This window comes from Diabrotica undecimpunctata, chromosome 1 (genome assembly GCF_040954645.1).
Source record: "Diabrotica undecimpunctata isolate CICGRU chromosome 1, icDiaUnde3, whole genome shotgun sequence".
NCBI classification, from domain to species: Eukaryota; Metazoa; Arthropoda; class Insecta; order Coleoptera; family Chrysomelidae; genus Diabrotica; species Diabrotica undecimpunctata.
Window position 1 is genome coordinate 54,466,042 of NC_092803.1, and position 21,114 is coordinate 54,487,155.

Below are 21,114 nucleotides of genomic sequence, written 5' to 3' on the forward strand. Positions count from 1 at the left end.
CTGGAACTGATTTCTGGTCAAAAAGGCATACATTTCATTTTTACATATTTTATTATTCGACCAATATTATAAGCCCGTTGCTATATGTACCAACCCTATTTATATCCTGATACTTAAGAGTTGTTCAATTATTCTGTCAACTGTTCTGTTTTTCCTCAAATATTCAAGAAAATTTCTGTCATTTGGAATAAATATTTTACTGTTTATTGCTCGCATTACCAATAACATCTTTATTTTTAGATAAATCAGAAGGTCACTTCAGTTATTGTCATTTTAGAAAACTGACTTTGTTTAGTTTATGATAAATAATATTGGTCAGAATAGAAAGGCGTCATATCTAGGACACAATCCGAAATAGGGAATTTGAGCAGCTCCAAGTAATATAAGAAGGCAAGATTGTAGGTAAAAGGGCATAGGACGAAAGAAAAAATCTTGGCTACGAAACATCAAAGATTGGACTTACACAAAAGGAAATGAATTAATTCATCAAGCCCAGAATAGAGAGAAATTTGCCATATTGATCGCCAACCTCAACAGAGAAGGCACTTAGGAGGAGGAGTCAGAATAACTGGATAAAACCCACTTACTGGTTTTTTAAATGGCATGTCATTGCTACTTGTACGCTTTTCATGTTCCATTTTATTTTAGTTATGAATAAAAATATAAAAATAAATCACTCATATTTAGCCCAACCGTGATAATAATCAAACAAAAATGTCCACCCATATGGGTGCATGAGAGCACGTTTTTTGGTAAATTCTGTTATTAGATTTTATTTTTACCCTTTCAACGACAGATGTTTTCTTACTAATTTAGTTAATAAATTATGATTGTACATCTAAATTGGGAGGGAATAAGCAAAAATTTGATATTTGTCGAATAATGTAGGTGGAAAAACACAATATTTTGAGTTTACGGGAAAAATGCCTGGAACTTAACCTGTAAAGAATTTCAATTCTTTTTCTATATGTCCCGATGATATAAAAAAAGCGCACCCGGTTCCATCTGGAGATTTAGACGTATCTGTATATAGAGCTATTGCCTCTTTGTAATTGCTCGTTATAGATAGAACAATATTTTTATTCAAATGTTTTCACTATCATTTAGTACAGTAATAACTGTATGTAAAAAGAAAGAAGAGTAGTTTTTGAATATGTAGTTCGTTCTATCTGTATTTTTTAAAAGTGCTATATTTTGATTATACGCTTCGCAAAGTAAGGGAGATTTCTTTTTTTTTTTTCCTGAATCTCCAGATGGAAATGGATGCGCTTTTCTCGGCGATTACACATTCGTCCAAAATAATGAGTGTCATAAAAGAAGTTATACATTTTCGTTCAAGTCCCTAAAATTGAGGTATATAAGTTCGTCCAAATGGTTAGGTAAATTTTCGTAATGCTTTCCGAAGAAGCAATTAATATTAAATATATAAATATGTACGAATCTTTGAGTTTATTCATTTGTGAAAATATTCTCAAAGTGTTTATATTGCTATAGTCTTGAATTGTGTTATGAAACTCATTTATTCTTGAAACGTTATGGAGAATTTCGACAAATGTATGGTGCTGAAAAAAAGTGCAACGAAAGGAGATGGTCTTCTTTTATTCGTGAATAACTATAAATTCAATTTTGCCGAAAAGTTAAAAAGTGGGGAATCATGCTGGAGATGTCGTACCAAAGGTTGTAATGCTGCCGTCTACACAATTGGGAATGATGTAGTAATTTCTTTCTAGACAAAACTTAAATCATTCTCATGAAAATCTGGAGAAATTGGATTCAACAACAGTTTGCAAGAGTAGCAGCTAAGCGTAAAGCGGCAGAAAATATAAGTACTCAACCCAGAAAAATTTTGCATTGCGTTTTAAGTAAAAAAGAAAATACCAATTTAACTATTATAAATTTGAAATCAGTGAAACGAAGTATTTATAGTGTAAGAAAAAATTACCCCCAGTTTTACCAAAAACGTTAGAAGAAGTACTGAAATCATTGGAAAAATTAGAGGACCCTATCATCATGTCTAGAAATGAAAACTTTTTATTGGTAAATGATAAAAGTGCAAAATTGACTATTATATCTAAGACAAATCTCAGATATTTATGTAAGTGTTCTAGAATATATATGGATGGTACATTTAAATGTTGCCCAAAATTCTATTATCAAATGTATACAATTCATTGATACTACAATGGCCACTACATTCCACTAGTATTTTGTTTATTGCCAGATAAATTATCATCTACATATGAAACATGTTTAAGGATGATGATATATAAGACATGATAAGGACCAAATGTTCAGAGATAACTTTAAATTTTCTTCCAAAAGATGTATGTTAAATCAGTTAAATCTAAAATAATCGGATGTAGATTCCATCTTTCGCAGGCTTGGCGGCGTAAAATTCAAGAACTTGGCTTAACAAATGATAACAAAAACAGAACTGAAGTGAGAAAATCGATTGGTCATTGCTTTGGTCTTATTTTTTTAGATCACCAAGAAGTCGGTGATTGTTTAGTTTTTGACCTGATTGACATTATTCCCGAAAGTGTCGAACTAAATGCTTTGTTGATTATTTAGTTTAGACATATGTTGATAAAAACTCAACATTTCCACCGATACTCTGGGCTGCAAAATCATCAGAAACTACGAGAACAACCAATGCATGTGATTCTTTTCATTCACATTTACATAAATCCTTTAATACATACCATCCGAATATATTCGTGTTTTAGAGGCTATCAATCAATATCAAAATGAGATCTACATTAGGATTCAAAGTAGTCATAAATGTAACAGACCTAATAACAAAACTGTAGCTCGTGAGACATTTTTGAAAAGTAAAATAGAAAATTTTAATGAAAAATCTTTACTAGGCTAGAATATGTTAAATATATATCCCATTATTTTAGTTTTTAAGTAAGTTTATTATTTACTATTTATATTGTAAGTTGTAAATGAGATTCACTAATCTAAGATGATAAATTTTACAGTAAGACAACTTTTTTTTTAATTATGGGATTGATCCCCGCGGAGCTCAACCCCTGGACGAAAGCGTGTATGCAAAAATATTTGACTTGGACGAAAGTGTTATTTCTTTAGGTAAAAATTTAAGGTAAAACTGAATTCATTACTATATTCTGGACGAAGGTGTATCTGCTCGCTTTTCTTATACCATCGGAACATATAGCAAAGAAATTCAAACTGAACCCGTAGACTTCGATTTATACAGCAGAGGCTATTAGTAATATATAAAGCTTTATTATATGTAGCTGAAGTTGATTTTGCCCATATTATAATTTTGTCTGACTCCTTAGCAGTGTTAAAATCTATTGGTAAATATGGACCACCAAACTCACAGGACTGCCCATATATTTGTAGAATTAAACATATTATTCAAACTCTTGGAACCTAACCAAAGGAATCAACGTACATTTTCTCGGGATTTAAGCACATATAGGATTTAAACAAAATGAATATGTCGACTTGTTAACCAAACAAAGCATTTCAACCGATACTGGTATTCTACATAAAGTAACGCTTTCTGATAGTATTATTTCTTGCAAGTCAACATTGCTTCGAGAGTGGAGCTACCAGTGGAAGCAATATTCTTTTGTAAATCAAAATCTTCTTCTTCAAGTGCCATCTCCGCGGCGTAGGTCGGCAATCATCATAGCTATTCGGACTTTTGAGGCGGCTGCTCTGAAAAGTTCATTTGATGTACATCCGTACCACTCTTTCAGGTTGCGCAGCCATGACATTGTACGCCTCCCTATGCTTCTCTTTACTTGGATCTTTCCCTGCACAACTTCCTTCTCTCCGTGACCTAGTGTTGTTGTGTCTGATATTAATCAATGTCTTGATAGGTCCCTAGGCGAGAAGAGTGTGTCCCTGTTCTCCTAATATCAATGCAATCTTTTATTTTAATAGGGCATTTAGGTAAATTATAATTATATATTATAATAATTAAAAAACACCTGTAGAGATTATTTAAAAAAACAAAGAGAACGAAACACAAACCAAATTAAATATCATAGCTACAGGTTTGTTGGCAAATAAGGAAAAACACTATTATCAGCAATCTATTGAATTCAGAATAGAGAAAGCTTGTTGCTATAAACCAAACCTATAGATTATCGAGATTTTAAGACTTTGTTGTTGGTCGTTACTGACATATTCTTCTTCTTCTTCCTCTTTATAAGCAATTCTGCTTGTTTATTGGCGGATTAATATCTCTAGGGAAGGTTGTCACTCTATCTTTTGCGCGATCGTCCAATACTTCTTTTGCCGATTGGTGATTTATCTCTTGCTATTTTGACGATACGACTCAAAGTTAGACCCGCTATGGGTGTAACTTTTAACCATCATCATCATCATCTTTGGCTCGACAATCCTCTGTGGATGTTGGCCTGCTCTAAGATTCGTCGCCATTCTGTTCGGTTTCTGGCAACATGTTGCCATCTTCTGATTTTTAATATCCGTAAGTCGGTTTCAACTCCATCTAACCACCTAATTCGCGGTCGGCCTTGCTTCTTCTTCCTACAGGTGTTCCTGTGGTTAGCTTTTTAGCAATCGTATTTTTTGGCATTCGTATTATGTGTCCAGCCCATCTAAGTCGCTGTGTTTTAATAAACATTATGACATTTGGCTCATTAAAGAGCTGATACAATTCAAAATTATATCTTCTGCGCCACTGCCCTTGGTCGTTTATAGTTCCAAATATTTTGCGGAGTATTTTACGCTCCAATATTCCCAAAAGTCTTTCATCTTTCTGCGTTAGAGTCCATGTTTCTGCTCCATATGTGAGGACCGGTCTCAGCAATGTTTTGTATATATTTTATTTTTCCTGTTTTGATAATACTGGTTTACTTCTTCGACTGAAACACTTTTGCCAGAAGTTATTGAAACCCAGAATTTTTTGTCCCCGTAACGTTTTGCAAATCATTTTCACGAATCTTTTATACGTATAATTTAAATTCTTTTCCAATATCTTCATTTATTTTGTCGATTGGTCAAGCATACAGCGGAAGTTCTTGCAATGCCTTGTTTCTGTCAGTGGAATAAATTCCTGAAGCCTCAAACTCTTTTTGAGATTAAGAGCTGCGGTGTCCTTTTCGAGGTCTAGCGTTGCTTTGAGAAGTTGGCAAAATACTGATTTCGGCATAGCTACTGTCTTTCTTTCTTCCTTGGTCGCTCTCCACTGGGTTAAAATTTGGCGTCAGTATGTTTTAAGACTGGCAAAATACCCCACATCCAGCGGTTGCAGTAAGTGGGTGAAGTTTGGAGGGAAAAATATTAAACGAACATTATGTTCACTTGCAAGTGTTATTGTCTTTATTGAAATATCTGCTGCCATATTGTCGCCTATCAAGATCTTTCTATCTAATTAGCCTTCTTCAGTCCATCTTTGGACATAGGCCTCCTCAATCCTTTTCCATTCTTCTCTGTCTGTCGCGACAGTCATCCAACTAGAGCACACGTGCTTCTTGATATCATCTGCCTATCTTATTTGGGGCCTTCCTCGGCTTCGTTTATATTCTTACGGTCTCCAACTTATAAGAATTTTGTTCCATCGGTCTTCTTTTTGTCTTATATTGTGTCCGGCAAATCTCCATTTCAATTATGCAACTTCTTGTCTAACAACCCCCACTTTTGTTTTCTCACTTATCCACTAGTTTCTCTTTTTATCCATTAGTCTTATGTGCAACATTTGTCTTTTCATTGCTCTTTGGGTTTTTATGATTTTATCCATGTTTGCTTTTGTAAATGTCCACGTTTGGGAACCATAAGTGAGAACAGGGAGTACGCATTGATTGTATACTTTGGTCTTAAGATGCTGTGGATATCTTTTGTTTTTAGGAATGTAGCTTAGTTTATGAAATGCTGCCCATGCCAGTCTAACTCGTCTTTTTATCTTTGCTGTTTGGTTTTCTTTGTTAAGTTTTATAGTTTGATTCTAATATATATAATCCTAAACTTGTTCTATTTCATCTTGTCCGATCCTCATTGTGTTGTCTTTATCTGTATTTGTTATGATTTTGGTCTTGCTTTTATTCATATTAAGGAATATCTTTCCAGCTTCTACGTCCAGTTCTTTCATCATTTTAAATAATTCTTCTTTTTTATCGGTTATCACTGCAATATCATCAGCGTACCTTAGACGGTTCAAGCGTTGTCCACAAATTTTTATAGCTTTTTCTTCTCATTCTAATCTTTTAAAAATATCTTCCAGGGCCTGATTGAAAAGTTTCGGTGATATTGTGTCACACTGTCTCACGCCTCTATTTATTTGTATTGATTTTGTTCCTTTGTTGGCGTACGGTAGAAAATGTGTCTCAAACCAGTCATCAAATACAGAATTTTCAATCCAGACCGATTTTGAGGTGTTCAACTTCGTACCATTAGGTGCACCAAAAATCCAATCTGACCACTTCTGACTACCTTTCAATATTACATATGGAGGTAGAAACTCTCCGTCTGCATTTGCACAATACAAAGTGGTGAAACAAGATTTCGTTAAATTTTATGATTCTCTCTGGATTCCTGCACCCTCCTAAATAAAAGTTTTCTTTTTGTTGAAACGTCATGGAACCCTGTTTCATCGTAATTGTAAATATTGTTGAGTGCGACATCAGAAATTTCTATCTTTAAGTTATTAAAAAATTTACTTATTATTTCTTCATTTACTTGAGCCCTCCTTCTCGAAATATTCGTTTGAAACCGTTGAGCAAGTTCTGTGCGGTTTCTCTCCAAAAATAATTGGCTCCAATCCCAGCCTAGTAAATTTTCCTTAAACTGTGATACCTTTCTCCCTTGAGAATTTAGGTAACTTTGTGCAATGCATCTCACATCAAACAAAGATATTGGAATTCCATTATCACTTAAAGAAATAACATGATTGGCTATCGACTTTCCTTTTTCTTGAGAAAATACTGTATTACTGTACTGTAATACGTTTTTTGAATGATTTCGTTTTAATTTATTTTGAATTGTATAACGAGGGATATCGTATTGTTTTGAGGCCTACTTTTCACTCAGCATTCCACTTTTAACCTGTTCTAGTACTGTTTGTAGGTGTTGCTCTGTATATCGGCTTTTAGTTCCATACCGATAGACCCCAGTATGTAGACTGTTCTGTTTTCTAGGCAATTCGGGAAATCCTGAAATACAAAATTAAAAAATTAAATTCAATAAATAAATTTTTCCGCAATTTATCCAAATTAAATAGTTTTAACAGTAAGAATACTACTTATAACGTACACTAATATCAAAAAAAGTAGATGGTGCAAAAAGAGAAATCAAAAGATTTCTACCTGGCAAAACCGAATTTAAATTTTTACCACTGTGCCTTCCAAAACTTGTAAAGCAAACAGCTTGATAAATTACAGATCGAAACAAAAATCTTATACCGTCATTATGTTTTAAATGGTACAAAGTTAGACCCTGTGGATCAAAGTTACCCCGAATGACTGTATTGCATCGTCTGCGTAACATAGTATTTTGATTTCTTTGTTTCTCATTTTGTATCCTCTTCCTTTGTTAAGGGTTTTGATAATTTCATCCATGAATAAATTGAAAATCATGGGGCTCAATGAATCCCTTTATCTTATTCTGCTGCCTATTTTTATAGGTTCTGTAAGTTGTCCATCTACTCTGACTTCCATTTTGTTGTTTTGGTAGATGTAATCGATAGTTTTTATAATATTTAGGGAAATTTCTCTATTATACAGAAGAAGGATTACATCTTTGAGTCTTACCGTGTCAAACTCTTTCTTTAGATCAATTATTCACAGAAATGCTGGTCTATTATACTCTATTGATTTCTTAGTAATTTGTTTTATAACGAATATTGTATCTGTACACGATCTTCCACTACGAAAACCCCATTGTTCATCTGCTAAACTTATCCTGTGATTTATTAATACTTTTAGTTGTAAATTTTAGTTGTAAATTTTAGCCTAGTATTTAACAAGTTTATACCTCTGTAGTTTTCTGGCTGTTTTTTGTCTCCTTTTTTGAATAGTAAAATTAGTTCGCTCGTTCTCCATTCTTCCGGTATTTTATTGTGTTTTATAATTTTATTAATTAATGTTGTTAATTGTTCTGTCATTGTTCTTCAGCCTTCCTTTATCCATTGTTGGATATATGCCTTCTCCAATTGCTTCCACGCTTTTCTATCTTTTGAAATTCTCATCCACTGCTTTCCAGCTACAGCTGTTATATCGTCTATCCGTCTCTTTTTGGGTCTTCCCACGCTTCTTTTTGTTTCTCGAGGTCTCCAGAATGTCACTTTATAAGACCGTCTGTTGGTGTCTTGTCTTGGTACATGTGCTACGCATTGCCATCCCAATGTCGCTATTTTTTCCATGATGTCGGTTACTTTAGTTCTTCGACGTATTTTGGTGTTAGGAATTTTGTCTCTGAGGCTAATATATAACATGGCCCTTCATGGCCCGTTGAGTTACTATTAATTGTTCTGTGTTCTGTCATTGCTGCTCCACAATATTTTAGTAACTCGCTTGGTATTCCGTCTTTACCTACTGACATATTTGATAAATAATAATCAAAGACTTTATAAGCTATTAGAGAAAATAGGTCAAATGAGTAAATAAACTCAATAGGCGTTTTTAAACTAAAAAAAAAAATGTATATATCTATGATATTTATGTTCTAGCCAGGTAAGTGTTTTTTAAAGCAACCATTTTGTTTGATTATATTGGTGTTTTTGACCATGTTTGTGCAGTAATCAATCATGGATGTATAATTAATTTTTAGATATAACGAAATCTTTGGTAGTGATCATTATTTTTTCTAGCTAAAAAAAAAGGGATAATTCATAAAACGTAACGTTATCGTCCGAATAAAAGGAAAAGTGTAGGAATCGTGATGGGGCTATAAAAAATAAATCATTAAAGATAAACTTAGATATTAAATACATCAAGTAAAACTATCATTATTTTTTTTAATTTAATTCAATTTTCGTGACATTTCTTAGATATGTTGTCACGGAATAATTTAATGTATGTATAATATACATGGTCGGTATAAAAGGAGCTAAATGCATATGCTGCAATTAGTTATTGCATTTATTCACTTATATAGCACAAATCCATTATAATTTACAATGAAGAATCCGATATCGAATATTCTGCTATTGTTTGGTATCTTATTGCTGGAAATAAATCTTGTTAGTGCAGGTACAATATATTACTAGTCATATTTATGATATATGTAATAAATAATAAAATTTCTTATTTTTATTATAAATAATATTCAAATTATTTTAATTGTGGAATTCTAGGTATTATATTTTACTATAATACATAATAATAATATAATACATATTTCACTATATTTTAAATTTTTCGTTACTTTTAGGAAGCAATTTGCGAATAATAGGTGGAAAAGAGGCAAAACTCCAGGATCACCCATGGATGGTATCACTTGCAAATCCTTCCAAACAACACATTTGCGGTGGATCGCTTATAAACGACGACACTATTGTAACAGCTGCCCATTGCTTTATCAACAATAATATATTGTAAGTGTTTTTAACTAGTAGATATGAAATAAGACATACCTACTAGTTTTTTTACGTAAGTATCAACGGAAATCTACACCTAAAGGAAAATATACATAAATAGATTTCCTACATTTACGACCGTACAACCCATTTAAAATTCACAAGAAAATGTTACTTTAAGACCGATTGTCGCAATCACTTCTCCTACATTGGATGTCGCAAATGATATAAAGACGTAAAACATCGATTAGCTAACTGATAACATTTTATTTTAAAAACGGTCACAATTGATTACATATTTTCAGGTTTGCCATATTTTTTGGAGTTCATAATCCGAAACGTCCCAAAATTTTTATGGGAATTGAAAAGCCTAAACTACACGAGAAATTCGACCCTGCAAGGAGTTTCGATTATGATATAGCAATTGTTAAGGTAGGTAATCCTAAACATAGTACAAAATAAATTAGCCTTTCCCATATTTTTCATACCTTCCTAAAACATATTACTGTAGCACATAAATTCTTCCTCCTATCTTACATTTTTTACATTATTTCGTTCTGGCTTATCGGTTTTCTTATTTCAGATCAATGGTTTTTTAAAAATGACCTAAAAATATTTAAACAAATACTTTAATAAAGGTAAAAGAAATAATAAGTTAGACTTACTCACAATCAATTTAATTTAACTAATCAGACGACCGGTTTCGCTTTCTATAATATGCAAAGCATCTTCAGGTCACGATACAAAGTTAAAATGCTGAAAATAATAATCCCATATTAGGGTGTTGTCTAATAAAGATAAAACCAAGATAAAAACATAGGTAGGTGATATACTTACTTACTTACTTACTTAGTCCTAAGCCTTTCTACCGTTAGGTGTAAGGCTGGTGGGGTTAAGATTTGCACTGTTGTCTCCATGCTATCCGGTCTTGTGTTAGATTTCGTGCACTTTCCCATGTCAATCCTTTCTTCTCAACTTCTTTTCTGATTTCGTCTACCCACCTAACTCTTGAGGTGATATAAATTATATAAATTACAGTAATTATGCCAATATTACATGTCTGTGGTTTTATAAATGAATAAAAAGTTTAAGCAGACAAGGTACGACCCACAAATTGGTAACATAGTCTATTAAACTGTAATGAATTAATAAATAAACCAATAAATAAACATTACTTACATGCCGGTACTCTATTAGTTGATGGTTGAAAGAACATGGTTCAAACTATCTTGGATTGTAGATTGGAGAGCTCAGGTCAACTATTGTAATTATTTAACAATAAACGGGGAAGTTCTTGAGGAGACAGATTGTATGATCTTCAATGGATGTACCGATTGTGTGGGTGTGCAATAGTATAATCTTGTAGTTATCAAAATTTCTTTGATAAAGTTGTTGCAATATCTGGCAAATTATTGTAAAGTCCAAAAATTTTTATGTTAAAATTAAATTAAGACACAATTACACACACACAGAAACACACAGAAGACACTTAAAAAAACGGGGGACGAAACAGACATTTAATTTAAAAGGAGTGGATTTCCAAAAGAACTACATTTCTTAATAGGAGACAATGAGTTTTTATGTGCTGTATATCAGATTTTAGAGGTAAACTTGACAAATGTAGGTTAAAGTGTGACAGTTCTTCTTCTATTTTAAATGCTGTAAATTAAGTTATCCAGTTTATGAAATAAGCTGATATTAATAAAAATCTAAAATTTTTTTAATTTTAGATATTAAAGTTATTTGATGTGTTAATATTGGCATACTTTAACAAACTTTAAATAATTGATTTCAATGTAACAATATAAATAATTGTAATACTTATTCTATGATAACAAACTCAGCTTAGTCAAAGTTACAGAACAAACTTAAGTGATTATTCGTTAATTAAATTAAATATGTACATTTGTAATGAAAATGTATAATGTATAACAAAATTACAAACTTTCTTTGAAATAATTGTTGGTGTGAGTCATCTGTCATGGTGTGTATAAGTATTTTTAAATATTTATTCCAATTCTGATATATTAGTATGGAACTTAAATAATAAGTAAATAAACCATTGTTGATAAAATTATTGATAAATTAAAGAAAATTAAAGAAATTGACTGAATAATTAAGTATTCAAAAATTAGTTGGTAATTTTAATATTATTATTATTATTATTATTAATATTAAAATATTCTTGTATCTCAAATTTTAAGGAGTTATATATGACTAACTTTATATCCCTTAAAGAGAATTCATTCATTGGATCTAATCATTCTATTACAATTTGTTTTGGTTTTTGCATTGACGTTTTAATGCGTAAAGTTATTTTTTACATTCACTTTTATTACTAATATGATAATCCTTTCACTTGTATTTTATACTATATATAGGTTCAATTAATTATTATTTTAGATGATAGACAAAGTTGTATGGCCAACCAGAGTTTCTCCCATTCGTCTACCAAAACAAGACACTGAAGTACCAAGTGAAACATCAGTTATTACTGCAGGTTGGGGGCTTACAGAGGTAAATTTATATACATATATATTAATATATATATATATATATATATATATATACATATATATATATATATATATATATATATATATGTATATATATATATATATATATATATATATATATATATATATATATATATATATTTAAGTAAAAGTAAAATGTAAAATGTAAAAAAACCAAAAAAGGTATATCGATGAAAGGTAACCGTATATACGTATTTCTGACCAAGACCAAGAAGACTACAGGCTATCATTAATGCTGATAGAAATAGTACACAATATTAATTTTATTTTTACATACCTAAATTTAGTATAGTTTTGGTCTTCCAGATCCTCGCTTTCTTTCGAGAGTTTCTTGTTCCCTCCATTTTTAATAATAGAAAAACTGTGGTTCTGCTTATGTTAAAATGTTTTGCTGCCTCTGATAGTGCCCAGTTATCTTTTAATTTGGTTACAATTCATGCTTTAATACATTGCATACATACACACACGCAGTGATCAACCCTGCCCCTAGGAACATGTGTATACCAATGTAAGAATGGGATCCACATGTCCGAAGATCAAACCGGTCACACCCCGCTAGTCGAAGTGGTACCTATCTGACCCCCAGGCTTTTCCACCACCCCTCCTCATCGTGTGACTTACGTGAGGAGGCTTATGATCTGAAATTTACTTAAGATGCCCTGGGTAATAGGACATCCTCGGTTTTTAGTGAATGTGGTTATGCCACCTAACTGTAGGGGTAGCCACATCTAGGCTTTTCTCCCTATTTACTTTACTGACTCAATTGATTTTACTCTAGCTTTACGTCGGGACTTGAGTCCCTAAAAAAGGAAAAAAGAGCGTGTGTTCCGACCATAGAGCCATCAGCCTGAGCTGATGACTCTATGTCCGGAAAAGAGTGTGTGCTCGGTCACTCAGCCGCCGATTTGGCAAAATAAATTTTGTTCTCCTCGCCGGCTGAGCACCCGAGAGGGGTCCGGCCACCAAGCCCATGCATGCCGCACATGACCTCAGTGCTCGGATTTCGCGAGTAGATCTTTCATTTCGATCTGCCTTAAGGGCCTAGTCCGCGGAGCGGTATATAGAAGGCCTGGCGGGCCCCTTCTATATTTGCTATATAAGGTAAATTTACGTTAAACGGTTTAATGAAAAGTATGAATGTATCAATATGAATTTACGTTATTTAATCAGAAAACACTTTTTTTTTTTTTTGTTTTTTTTTGTTTTTTTTTTTTTTTTTTTGTGGACTTCCTTGTGGCGTCGGGACTATAAAATGCCTGGGCAACAATTCTATCCTTTTTTCCTTAATCCTATTTGTGTGCGTGTATTGGGGTGTGCATTCCCAAGTGTATAATGCTCTCACACACCCCGGTGTATATTGGACTTATAATTACCTAAAAACCTAAAAACCTAAAAAAGAAAAGCGTACCCTCTCGCCAGAGTTTTTTTTTGGTGTGTTTTCTGATTGACTGCATTTCTTTGTTCGTTCTTCTTGCAACCATCTCATTCTTTATTTATTCGTTCGGGTTCTCCCTATATCGAGCTATCTGTTGTTTTGGTCTTCTGTGTACCGTCCTTGTGTTTTCATTGTAGTTAGTCAGCTCTCTTAACATTCTGCTGGGGTGGTTTCTTAGTCCGTTAAAAATTTCATATGCTCTCTCGTCTAGCGTGCGTAGGATTCTTGTTTGTCCTGAGTCTCTATATACATATCTCAAGGGTACGTACCTTGGTATCTTAAGGGCATCTCTGACTATTTGATTTTGAGTAGTCTGTATCTTTTTCCTGTTTGTTTTACAGGTGTGTCCCCACGCAGCGGATGCATATGTTAGGACTGGCAGGATAGTACTATTCGCAACCCTGATTTTGGTTTTAAATCGTAGTTTACTTTTCCTTCCAATAAGTGTTGAGTGCTGACTTTTCAACGCTTTGGCTTTGCGTATTTGCTGATTGATGTGCTCAGTGAACGTTAGCTTCTTATCTAGATGTACCCCTAGGTATTTAGCCTGGTTGGTCCAGTCTACTGGGGTGTTTTCGATTGTAATTTCGCGATTTGGTACACTTCTTCTGTGACTAAACATTACAGCCTGTGTTTTATCTGGATTTAGGGCTATTTTCCATTTTATGCACCATCTTTGGAATCTGTTTAGTGCTCTTTGCAGATGATTAGCTGCATGATCCGGGTTTCTCCAGCTAACAGCTATTGCTGTGTCGTCAGCGTAAAGACTCAACAGAGAGCCTGGCTCTTTTGGCGTGTCGGCCGTATAGATGGTGTACAGGTACGGCGACAGCACCGCTCCCTGAGGCACACCCGCCTCCAGGGTCCCGACTTCGGATAGGGTTGCCCCTATTCGAACTCTGAACCTTCTGTTGGCAAGATATGACGCAAGGAGGCATGTTATCGCCTCACTGTAACCAAATTCATTCATTTTATAGATGAGTCCATGGTGCCAGACTCTGTCGAAGGCTTTGCTGACGTCCAGAAAAGCTGTAGCTGTGTACATTTTTTCATTAAATCCTTTGGTGATGAATTCTGTAAGTCATAGTACCTGTAATTCACAGGAGTGTTCGCTTCTGAACCCGAATTGAGCCTCTGGTATGGTTCCTAGCATTTGTGATTCTTCATTGAGTCTTTTTAGTATAACTCTTTCCGCTATCTTGCTTATAGATGATAATAAGCTGATAGGTCTGTAATTTTGCGGAAATGTGCCGTTTTTACCAGGTTTTGCAATCATTATTACGTGTGCCTCTTTCCACCTATCTGGGAAATATCGTAGTTTTAGCATGTTGTTTATTATGTTAGTGATATAAACAATAGCTTTTGTTGGTAGATTTTTCAGCGTCCTATTTGTGATGTTGTCGGGTCCTGGGGCTTTTTTGGCATTTGTCATTTTTATAAGTTCCTTTATTTCTTCGGGAGATGTATGTGTAATACCTATTCTGCCCTTTTTCCTTCTAAGTCTTCTCGCTGTTCTTTCTACCTCTTCTTCAAAGTCTATGTCATCGTCGGGGTCTTCGTTGTTTCTACACGCCCTTTCTAGTTCGTCCTTCATGACTTCGGCTTTGTCGATTTCCGTATGGACAATCCCGTTTACTCCGTGTAGGGGAGGTATGGGTTTCTTGTCCTTTCGAAGGATTTTAGATAACTTCCAGAAGGCGGATTTGTTAGGATTTAGCTCATCGATATAGGAGTCCCAGCTTTCATTTCTATGATTTTGAAGTTGTTTTTTCACTTCCCTGTCTAGCTCATTTGCCATCCTTTTGTCTTCTACCATTCTTGTGCGGTAGGCTCTTCTTCTTTTCCGGTTTTTCTCTTTGATTTGGTTTTGAAGTTCTATACTTATATCCCTGAATCTTCCTTTTTGTCTTGTGATTGTTTCGGTTTTGGAGCTGGCATCGATAGCATTGTTTATTGCTTGTTCTAGTTTTATTACACTGTCTTCTAGTTCTGTAATATTATTAATTGTTGGGATGTTACCGATGTTCTCGCTCACAATTCTTCTAAAGTTTGGCCAACTTGTTTTCTTTCTGTTGTGGGGCTGCAAATAGTTCAATTCTGTTGCGCCCAGGGTCAGGACGATTAGGTTATGTGTCGAATCGCCTTCATTTAGAGAGTGTATCTCGTATTGTTGACCCACGTTGTGTAGGATTGCAATGTCGAGATACGTAGGGAGTTCTCCGTGGAAACATGTCGGTTCTGTTGGTCCGATGACATATGTGTTCGGTCTGTTCTCGAGATGGTTGCAGAGATATCTTCCGTTTCGGTTGGTCGTCCTGTCAAACCAATTGGGAGATCTAGCATTTAGGTCTCCAATAATTATAGTTGGCTCTTCTGAGTTCAGTATTAGGCTCAAATCTTCGTTGAAAATCGGATCATGTGGTCTAACGTAAGCTGACACTATTTTTAGTGTTTCGTTGTTGGCCTTAAGTCGAATAATTGTGGCTTCCATTGTCACCAGTCCGTCTGGTGTTGGGATGCGCTCGTGTTCGAGTCCCCTTTTGACTAATATAGCTGTTCCTCCTGATAATGCTCTATGATCCGTTCTATAGATATCGTAGCCTGGAAATTTTGTTTTTTTCCTTTCCACTAGTTTGGTTTCTTGAAGGGCTACGATATCGAGCTCTAATCTGAATTTTTTCGCTGCCTGTGCGTAGCTGACTCCTTTGTTGATTGGAGCGCTGTTTATGGGTCTTCCTACCGGTCTTGTTGCGGCAGGTGTTTTCTTTTTGGGGGCCTTAGAGCATCCTCTATAATTTGCTGTGTGCGCTTCACCACAGTTTGCACATTTGGGGTCGGTTTCCCGGCTTTTCTCACAGTCGTTACTGATGTGGTTTTCTCCGCATTTTACACATCTGGATCCGCAATGGCAAGCCTTTGAGCTGTGATAGAAACCTTGACAGTTATAACACTGTAGGGTGTCTTTTGTGATTTTGAATTAATCCTCCACATAGATGCGCATGTAGCATATATCAGATATTTTTTTAATTTTTGCAACGTCTTCCTCTTTGAGGGTGACGATGAAATGTGGCAGTACTTTTTTATCAGCTTTTTTGGAGATCATATTGATCACCCTTGTTGCTTCTATTCCTTTATTGTATAGTTCGTCTTTAATTGCTACTGTGCTAGTAGTAGCAAATAGCCCTTTTATAATGACTCTTTTTAGTTTATCGCTATCTATGGGATATGCGATGAATTCTACTTTTGGACTGTGTTCTTCTAGGATGTGTACCATTCCTAGGTAATCTTTTCTGGTTTTTGTGTTAATAACAATCGATCTGCCTGATCGTGCAAACTTATTGACTGATATTATGCCTTGGTTGGCTGCTCTCTGCAGGATTTTTTGGTGTTCTCCTACAGTTTTTAGGATTATCGCCGGTGGTTTCGGCTCTTTTACTATAGGCTCCTCGCTTGTTTGCGGTGAGTCTTTTGGTACGTCGTTTTCTTTTTCAACTTGGCAATTTTTGCTCAAGTTATTTTGGGCAGTTTTCTTTTTCTGGCTTCTTTCATGAGCCTCTTTCGCAGCCTTGTTAAATTCGATTTCTTTCCGCTGATTTATTATCTGCGTCTGCTTTTCGGCGACGCTTATTTTTGTTTTCACACTACTGTCTGATTTCTCAGTAGTGGTGCCTGTCTTTTTTCCTTTTTTGTTTTGGACTTGTGTCCAACCTGCAGGTTCTTTGGTTGTTACGATTCTTTCCGGCTCTTTAGGCTTGCCTTTGCTACCGGATGGCTTTACGGGGGGAGGTGAACCGATTCCTAGTTCCACTAGCTTTACAACGTCATTATCGAGGGAGGCTTTCCACGGGTCGATTTCCATTATTGACTCTTCTTTCTCCTTGGCTGCTGTTAATGCCATTATATGTTGTACAAGTTTTTGTATCTCCTTGTCCTTTTCTTTGTTTTCGTTTCTCAGCTCAGTCATCTGAGCGAGAAGGTCTTGGATTTGTTTATTTGCCTTTTCCTCGCGGATACGGCTTTCTTCTTTAAGGGATTTGATCTGTTCCGTCAGTACATTGACCGACCTTAAAAGCTCATTGGCCTTTTCCCTTTCCGCCATTTCTCTGGCCTTTTTCTTTACTTCTTCGTCTTCCGAAGAGTCTTCTTTGGGCCTTAGCCTTTTCATTTTCTTGCCGATTTCGGGCTCGGCTTCATTTTTGGAGACGTTATCCACGGCGGGTTGTGTCTCTACTACAGTTGGGGGTAGGGCTTCGCGCGATTCTGCAGCTGGGCTCGGCTCTTCGTCGATGGCGTCCATCGTATTGATATCGTCATCGGTGTCGATTTCGCTTTTTTCTTCCTCCGACTCGGGCAGATAGGAGTCATCGTCAGATATTACGATTTTTATGTCGTCGATCGCGGGATTAGTCGATTTAATAAATTTATTATATAGCTCGATCGAGCTGTCAACAGAGGGGTTTGATGATTCGGCTAAATCATTCTCTTCTTCTTCTTGTGTTGTCACCTGCGTGACAACACTTTCTGGGGGGGGGGGGGAATATCACTCATACTGCCGTAAGGCAGTGAACAAATAGTTCATAAGATATAAGAAAATTCTACTTAGACGACTCTGTTTTTTTTCCACCGACTGACCGCTGTCAGTACGGCTTAGTGGGTGCCGTCCCAGGTACCTCGCGGTAGTTCACTCCCTGTATTCACAGTGAGGGATCCTCTTCCTGTTTCTCACACCTCAGGAGCAGGGGCCGTTTCTGTCCGACCTTGTCAAATGTCAAGGCCTTACAGTGTCATCCCTGACGACACACTGAGGTGATCCCGAATTCTTCGCAAACGCGAAGCTATTATAGCCTCCGCGAGGAGCCTATAAAAACAGCTCCTCGACGGTTTAACTAGTAACAACCTCGCATCCGCTTTTCGCTAATATGTAGGACAAGTGCCTATGCCACACTCGGTGTCTTACCCACCGGGAGCTGAAAAGCTCCGTTGACAATAGGTCAGTCGCCCCCACCTAAGCACGCTTCTCTCTCACGTCCGTACTGTTCGGCTGCTCGAGTCGAACTTTTTTAATACATTGTTGAGTTAAAATTTATGAATTAACATTATGCTATCAATTGTTTGTTGTTTGTTTGTTTATTTTATTTGTCTGTCGTAATAAATATAATATAATGTCAGACCAATCAAATACACTGCTCAAAATGATCAAATCTTACTAAGAGTCGTAGCAGCTTTTTTAGGAACCAGCTATATATAATGAATTGAAATCTGAACATTTTTAAAATTAAAAGTTTCCCAAAATACAAATTACTGGTAATTTTCTTCTGTAAAGAACGGTTTAAAAGGTGGACATGTAGATTATTTCAAACCGTTTTAGTATAAATTTCTTTATATTTTTTTATTATTGCATTTATTTGTCAATTTCTAGCAAGCAGAAAATTCGGATGGTTTGCTGGAAGTTAATATCAAGACTATGGACTCACGAATATGTAAAGAACGACTTTCACATGGGGATAAATTTACAGAGAGAATGATATGTGCTGGAGACCTAAATGGGAAAGTAGGTGTATGTCAGGTAATAAAGAAATTTAATAAAACATAAAATCAATTTAATTTCTGTATTTAATTAAGTAGAAAAAAACATTCAATGTTTTTTAATGTTATTGACATAAGTAATTTCGTTGATGAAATTAAAGTAACCGATATAACACTCTTCTACAAAGGAAAGATAATATTTCTAAAATAATAAAAATAGTTGAAGAACTAAACACCAAAAACAATGATAATATAAATTGCAATGTATGCACAAATATGGCAATGTAACTTAACGTTGCACAACGCCTGTTATTGCAATTAGTCTGAAGATTCAGTATACGTTTGGAACATTAGGCTTTAGTATCAGAATAACCATATTGTACCTCTTAGGTATATGCTGCTTCAAGTTTCTCTTCTGTCCAAATCGTATTAACAAGTTGAGCACTGGTGTACAAAACAGAAAAGGGTCACTTAGCAGAAGTATTTTAATTTATTTTAACTCTGTGTTGTATATTATGTACAGTGATGAGTGCCTTAAGAACCGGCAAAACAACGCAAAAGATAGAAAACATAATACGTTGTGAAATAAAAAGAGATGAAAGTAGTAGAGGTGGGAAATTATCGATAGAAACCTCTAATTTACATTAAATTACATTATGACTATCGATAGTTTCCCACCTTTAGACGTTAGCTTATGGGCTAGTTGACTTCAGTCATAATATTACAAGTATAACGTCGAACATTTACATTTTTTAAATTTCGCATAAAGTAAAAACTTATTGAAGGCAGTAAAGCAAATGTAAGTAAACAGTTTAATTAGTAGTAATTTGATAATTAATTCTGTGTTGACGAATAAATTATCACAAGCTATGATAATACTGTATTGAGGAGGGTGTATGCGACGTCTCAAATCATAGTTTATTATTGATCAATACTTTAATTTTGGATAAAAAATACTCCTACTTGAACTGATTTTACTTACATTACGTGATACGTATTACTATGACTGCAGTCAACCACCTCATAAGCTAACGTCTAAAGGTGGGAAATTTTCGATAATTCTAATGTAATGTAAAGTAAATTATAGGTTAATATCGATAATTTCTCACCTCTACTACTTTCATCTCTTTTTATTTCACAACGTATTATGTTTTCTATTTTTTGCGTTATTTTGCCGGTCCTTAAGGCACTCATCCCTGTATATCTTACTGCAAATATTCTCCATTCAAATAGTGCAGTACTTATCTTTATTTATTTTAATTACGAGCAGTTTAGTATAGTTTGTGATTAATTGGTCTGTGGTATTCGGTCTGAGTGCACGTTTAGAAGTTATGTTCGGCGATTATGCAAGGAGAAGGTCAAATTACAAATACTTAATTAATTAAGGATTAAATAATTTCCGACAACGATGATGAAGAAGAATTCAATAATCTCTATATTTTTTTGACGAATGTGAACCAAGCGGTAAAGGGTTATCTTCAGCGAGTGATGAGAAATTTGGTTCAAAATTGAGAAGACAAAATAATTTTCAAGACTAAGTGCTGTTTCTTTTTGGAAGACGAATTTGCCTGTTTTTTCAATTTGCGTCCTATTTCGAGCTATTATAGCTGCTATATTCTTTACTATTCGACTGATAGGACTATTCCATTCTCTTTTTCTTTCTTGCACGCATTTAATATTATTTTTTATTCTGCGTAATTTTCTAATACCATAATCTCATTCTTCCTTGTACTCGTTCTTTCTATGATTATTATTTTATTATTTGTTCAATATTTATTTTACTTGTGTCTAATCTTCTTTCTGTAGTATATGCCTCAGCAGTTCGGATTTTACATTGTTATCCTGTATATTTACGCATTTTTCCTATTTTCAAGTATGTGTTCCTCCACAAAATATTTATTATTTAATATTTTATAATTAAGGCTACTATTACAAATTTCTCCATTCTAATAATATAGATTCAATAACATTAAAAGCATACAGCAAATTCACAAAAAGAAAGAAGAGCTGTCCTCCTAACCTGTCTTAATTGACATTTGAAACACATATACTTTTAATGAGGTTTTCACTAAAAAATGGTACATTTCTAATTACAACAAAGT

General features: G+C 34.6%; 1 protein-coding gene across 1 annotated transcript in view; it reads left to right on the top strand.

Annotated features, from left to right (window-relative positions):
* Positions 1–9,075: 9,075 nt before the first annotated feature.
* LOC140447602 (transmembrane protease serine 9-like) overlaps positions 9,076–21,114 on the top strand; it is an 81,700-nt gene continuing 69,661 nt past the window's right edge. The window contains exons 1-5 of the mRNA XM_072540389.1: positions 9,076–9,188; positions 9,370–9,532; positions 9,820–9,946; positions 11,918–12,031; positions 18,906–19,052. Of these exons, the coding sequence (XP_072396490.1) occupies positions 9,116–9,188; positions 9,370–9,532; positions 9,820–9,946; positions 11,918–12,031; positions 18,906–19,052 (624 nt within the window). The 5' untranslated portion in view covers positions 9,076–9,115. The remainder of the gene's footprint in view (positions 9,189–9,369; positions 9,533–9,819; positions 9,947–11,917; positions 12,032–18,905; positions 19,053–21,114) is intronic.